The sequence below is a fragment of the Wasmannia auropunctata genome, unplaced genomic scaffold, assembly GCF_000956235.1.
Source record: "Wasmannia auropunctata unplaced genomic scaffold, wasmannia.A_1.0 LD336092.1, whole genome shotgun sequence".
Lineage (NCBI taxonomy): Eukaryota > Metazoa > Arthropoda > Insecta > Hymenoptera > Formicidae > Wasmannia > Wasmannia auropunctata.
Window position 1 is genome coordinate 2,451,543 of NW_012026798.1, and position 6,000 is coordinate 2,457,542.

Below are 6,000 nucleotides of genomic sequence, written 5' to 3' on the forward strand. Positions count from 1 at the left end.
ATCATGATTTTCGCGGTATGATTTGCAGTGTTACCGAGCAATAATGTTCAGTTAATACGGCCCTCGGTAGAGAATTTCGCCTCGTGTCTCTCTTCGTGTTCCATAGCGTTCGTTTCGTTCCCGTTACACGATATCAACCCTTCCCAGACCCATGCGGCCTGTTGATATATCTCTGTCTCGCGCGCGTCTAAGGGCGCTTTTACGTTCGCAGGTGCGGCTCCGGCATATGTATTCGTGACGCGTGTATACGTATGCACGTATGTGTGCGTATGTATGTGTGTGCGTGCCATGATACGCGATGATTAGGCACTGAAACTCCACGGGCTATTTGTTAGTATAATAAGCTCCCGGTAGTGTGGCCAACGTAACCACTTGGCGGCACGCCACCCCGTTTTAGCGTAATTGTCCCAGATCGAGATTTACATACGTGAAGGAGGGCGAAGAGGGAGGCACTCTACGAGAGAGGGAAGGGGATCGGGAGTCCCAGGGAGAAATTGCAGAAAGCCCGTGATTGCTTCGGGTGGTGGTGGTGGCCTCGAAAAGCCACCAGTCGATCCCTTTTATGCCGGCGAAACTTCGCGCTATACGAACGAAAGAACCGAGCAGCTTGAATACTTGGAACGGATCTTATCGCTCGCCGTTAGAATCTGGAAAACTACCGTGGAACTACGCTATGCTCGCACGTGCTTCCGGCGATCAAGCCTCATATCGCGATATCGTGGCTCGCGCGGGCCCGCCGTTTGACATTGGTAGGCCAAACTTAGATCCATTTTGCCGATATTACGTTATAAGAATAACGATCGCCCCGATGTAAATACCTTGAATAGCCGAGCCGTTTTTCATCGCCGGTCATTACCGACGTATAGCCTTCATCAAAATACTGAACACGTCAGTAGTTTTATGATTCTTTTTTAGTGCCGACGCGCGTCATTCTTATATGCGCGATATTAAGTTAGGTCAAAAATATCAATGTTCGTAAATTATTCTATATATATTCATTATCTTATAATTACAACATTTTTCATATTATGACTGATACATTTCTGTAATATAATATAAATTTTGTATTCAATATGAAGTAATTATGCGTCACATTAATATGCATTAGTAATTTCTATTAAAAAAAAACCTTTAATTCGATCTTTAAACTTGAGTGCAAATAAATCGCGAGGACATTCGCGCGGAATTATTGTTACTCACGTGCTCGCCTCCTTTGTACTTTCAGAACGAAATGGAAGCGACAAACGATCGTGGGTTTCGAGATCATGGCCGAAAACAATTTCGCCGTTGCCGCCTTCCAGCATCTGTACAGCGGCAGCACCGCGACCATCCCCGCGCATCCTGCCGCAGGACGCTACTGGCAGTATCCCAGCGCGCACGCGTTACCCGCGAACGGATTCTTCTACCAGCCATCATCGGCGGCGGCGACTCTGCAGAAGCCGCTACCCTATCGCCTGTATCCGCCCATGATCCTAGCGGGGCCGAGCAATCCACTTGGCTCCCTGACCGCGAGCTCCAGCCTGTCGACTCTCAGCAACTACTACAGAGACAGCCCGGAGATGGCCGACGGCCGGGAGTCCTCGAGGAAGAGGGACAGGAGCAAGAGCCCGGAATCGAGAGACAGATCACCGACTAGAAAGCCGGCGAGACTGTACCCGCTGCAGATGATGCAGGCGGGTCCTAGCAATCCTCTCGGCACCATGCCGACCTCCAACATGAACAACTACTACCGAGGCAGTCCGGAGTTAATGGAGGGGAGGGAGAGTATGGACAGATCGAGGAAGCAGGAGAGGAGCAGCAAGAGCCCGGACTCCAGGGACCGATCGCCCCTCAGGAAGGACGTTAGATCTTATCCCTCGACGATGATCCAGGCGGGTCCCAGCAACCCTCTCGGACCCCTCGCGACCGGCTCGAACTTATCGAACCTGAACAACTACTACAGAGACAGTCCGGAGATAGTGGACGGGCGGGAAGGCATGAACCGAACGCGACAGCGTGACAGGAGTCAGAGCCAGGACAGATCGCCCGTGCAGAGGGAGGACAGTCCGCGGAGTGTGAGGGCTGACAGCGACGAGGAGAGCATACACGACATCTAGGGCATGGAGAATCCTGGTACCGGCGGTGGCACGTCGGGGGTATTGCACGAGAAGGAAGACAAGTATGTCCTGCAGGATAATTAGGAAACGAAATGCCGTGTGGAATGGATTGATTTCCTTACCGACGATCACTTCGGAATGGACGGAACGAAGAATTCACATCAGAAAAGATAGAGAAGCTGTCAAGGGGAACATGATCCCTTTGGAAGTGCTCTCGTGTGAAATCGGGCAGCTATTGAAACGTAGGGCAAGCTTGAAAGTATACTGACTGACGCGATAAACTCATCGCGAGAGAAGAGCCGATACGGATAATTAAAATCAAATTCACTTAACTAGCATTAATCAGTCAATTTCGAACGAGAGATAACGAAGTCGCTCAAATTTCAGCAGCTATTGCATTAACAGTTCATAAATAAACAAATCGATTCCCACATGGAGAATTTGTCGGGAGATCGGTCGATAAAATTTATATAATTCTGAAAGGAACGCGCTGTATATATACATATATATCCTTGAGAACTTGCATCGATCCACGCAGCTATCGCGAATCCGAGCGAAGAAGAAACGAATGCAGCTGATACAACGAGACCGTTTAAAATGCTAAATACCGAAGTGTTGAACGCAAGCATCGAGGAGAGACTAAGTATAGAGATTACTTCACATCACCGGTTATTTTAAAATCTGGAGAAAGCGAAGTGAAGAGAGATCCGGGATTCTCGCGAAGTTCTGAAGCGAAGTCGCGCGGCGAAATGAGATGCGAACGGAACGGCACGGCGGCCGATTTCGTGAGGTATAACAGGAAGTGACATAGCACGGGACGTCCGGGATTTTGTAGATAATGAGAGCGAACAGGAAATATCGTGCGGTTAACCGAACTTCGTGATTTGAGCGTTCAGTGAATGGCGGGTTACGGTGAAACAATATATTCAACGTTGATACGATCGGGCGTGTATTATAGAGAGCGGACGAAAGTAAAGATCCCCGTGCCTCACCGAAACATTATCCCTCGGACAAATGGAGACTCATTATTACTCGTTCATTGTCCATTCGTTATTGCATTTTCCATTCCTTCGCGTGGCTCGTACGATTGGCCCGTCGCTTGAAAAAGGAAAACTTGTTTTTCCAATACTTTTACAATTTGCAGAGTAAAATTATTTACGTTCACGAGTTTTATTTCGATCACAATTATCGGTAATTACACTGCGATAATTATTTAATTTGGATTTACGTGTTGATTAATTTTATTGCGAATTTTATTGCTCTCTTTAATATTTATAATTAAATTACGTTCTTCACCGCGATATAACATGCATTTTTTTAAACGATTCTCTTAACATCAATGATTTCCTTGCAGAATGATGTAAGAGTTTGTACAGGCGAATGATATTACATTATCGACAAGAAATTTCGCTGTGCCAAAAGTTTATATTCAATTTTTTAAATCTTACACAATTTTAAATAAAATTCTCGCCCCTCTGATGCCGAGAATGCTCGTACATCTGCAAAGAAATCAATCGATATTTGCGATTACGGTGATTTTTGTGTGGTTTTCAAAATTTATCGCATGCATTCAATTTGCAACACGGTCTAATGCGATCCGTTCATAGCAACGAATACTTATAAGGAACCATGTCGATTAGAGAACCCGGCTCGATTGGACGGTTTCGTGTGTCGAGGACGGTTACAGTCGCGCCAGGAAACGGGCCAATCGCGGACGAACGCGAATGTACAATTAATATGACATTAGAGGGGACCTAGCCGCGGGGGAAGAAATCTAAAATGACACGAAATTACACGCGGTCGCCACGAACGACAAAAAAAGGAGGGGGCGGCAAATGGGGCATCGAACGCGAAGAGAGGAGAAGGGGGAGGGGAGAGTCTCGACTATTCAAATAACTGCGTTCTCGTGTCGGCGGAGCAAAACCTGGCATTTTACCTGCCGTTCTTCCCCCCGGGAAGACGAACGTATCGGGCCGGCTTAATTAATATCGACGAGATCTACATAAGTGACGGTGATGGTCCCGAAAATTGCACGACACACCGGCGACCGGTAATTTGTGAACGACAACGGCAGCGGACTCACATATATTTTCTTCTTTCTTAGAAAAAAAAAAAAGATCGATACCTTGATCGTGGTAAACGGAGTCGTAGTATCGATTGTTGTAAGTTAAATACGAATTACGTGTGGGAGAATCCTCGTCATACCATTGGTATGAGTCCTTGTTGTCGGTTAAACGACACACAGTGATAGGCGATTCGCACGATAAACGACGATGACGATGCGACGTTTGCGTCAAATGATGATTACATGTCTCTACGCGATACGTTTCCATTCTCTTAAGGCCGAAAATTATACCGAATCTTACGCGGAAAATTGCTAAAATGTTCTCGGAACTATGACGAGACTGGACACGAATGGAGTTAGACATTAACGAGAACTCGTTATCTGATGAGAAGTAAAACTATCTAATTAGGTAGCAATTCTTGCGTCGTTGGTACGATCGATAGATTAAATCGGTAGTTCCAAAAGATAAAAAAAAAACGTTAATGTTGAAACGGAGAAATGTTAAATATTCCTTACAAAAACGGGAAACTAAGTTTTGTACCGATCGAACGTTCTCGTCTACGGAATTCTCGTAGCAGCGAGTTGGTTCGTTCGACACGAGCGATTTTTCAACTTCGGTCTCGTAAAAATGTGAGCTGCGCTATCCACTTTGTAAATATGACCATCCACGCGTAGATGGAGATACATACGAAAGCTGTAAATATACGAAGATGGGGAGAGGGGGAATCGGACACGAGCCTCTACGGGATGAAGACGCGCGAGGACGGAACGAGTCCGTGAGACTTGAAGCCAAGATACGAGATGCGAGATATTTCAAAGTATTTTTCAGATTTCAGTATACGTAGCGAGTACGCGAGACGCGTTCTCGAGAGATCGAGCGTCGCGAGACGTTTTCTCTTTTTTTTTTTTCTTTCGCCGGCGAGAACGCGGCGTTTCGATATTTCGACGACACGACACGCGACGCGTTCGATAAGGACATACCAGTATTATGAATGTATAAAATTAGGCTGTACAACGTGCGAGAAAGAGAAAGAGGGTCTCCCGTGCGGAAACGCAGATGCGTCCCCGGGAAATACCGCCGGCGGACGTCGACCCGCACGGCGCGTTTAGTAGTTTAAGTAACGCAGCAAGAAGTACTTAGAGTATATGAAAACCCATGCTTTGTAAAATAATGTCTGTATAGCGAGAATTATTATATTATATGGAAAATATATTATACTGAATTTAACGTGTTTTGCGTTCTTCTTTCAGATCCGTCGCGCCGAATGCGTTCCCTCGCGCACAAATCTCGATTGATCACAAACAAATTTTTTGATCTTTTTTTGTATTTATTTTTATCGACAATCACTTCGGACAAATCAGTTTAAAGTTTCATGAGTTTTTTTTTTGAAATTCAAGATTTCGACGTCTCGAATTTCTTTTCTCTAATGTCAGATCGATGTTAGATTTTTTATCTACTCTAATTAAATTTTAATTATATACAAAGAGTTTATCGAGTGATCGTTTATGAAGAAATAACGAAAGGCAATCGGGTTGGTTCACGCGAGAAAAAAAAATACAAGGTGCTTCGTTCCGACGTTCTGACGAAGGGACGTTCCGGCCGCCGGAGCTGAGATCGCTGTCACGAAAGCGCCCGAGCCTTTTCGTTTTAACGTTCAACTTGCAACTCTGTGCATAATGTAAGACGACTGGATTGGCGTTTAGACGAATTGCCCTCGAGGCTCCCGGGACATTTTCACGCGATGATGCATATTGTAACGTGCGCGATTAAGTGAACGCGCGCGCTCGGTGCACTCATTTTACGACTGTTAGGGTAAAATTGCGCGCGCGTCAAATTAC

General features: G+C 45.8%; 1 protein-coding gene across 1 annotated transcript in view; it reads left to right on the forward strand.

Moving 5' to 3' along the window:
- The window catches only part of LOC105463003 (homeobox protein B-H2), a 31,149-nt gene extending 25,708 nt beyond the window's left edge, over positions 1 to 5,441 (forward strand). Inside the window, exon 3 of the mRNA XM_011709985.1 lies at positions 1,226 to 5,441. Within this exon, the coding sequence (XP_011708287.1) occupies positions 1,226 to 2,096 (871 nt within the window). The 3' untranslated portion in view covers positions 2,097 to 5,441. The remainder of the gene's footprint in view (positions 1 to 1,225) is intronic.
- The last annotated feature ends 559 nt before the right edge of the window (positions 5,442 to 6,000 follow it).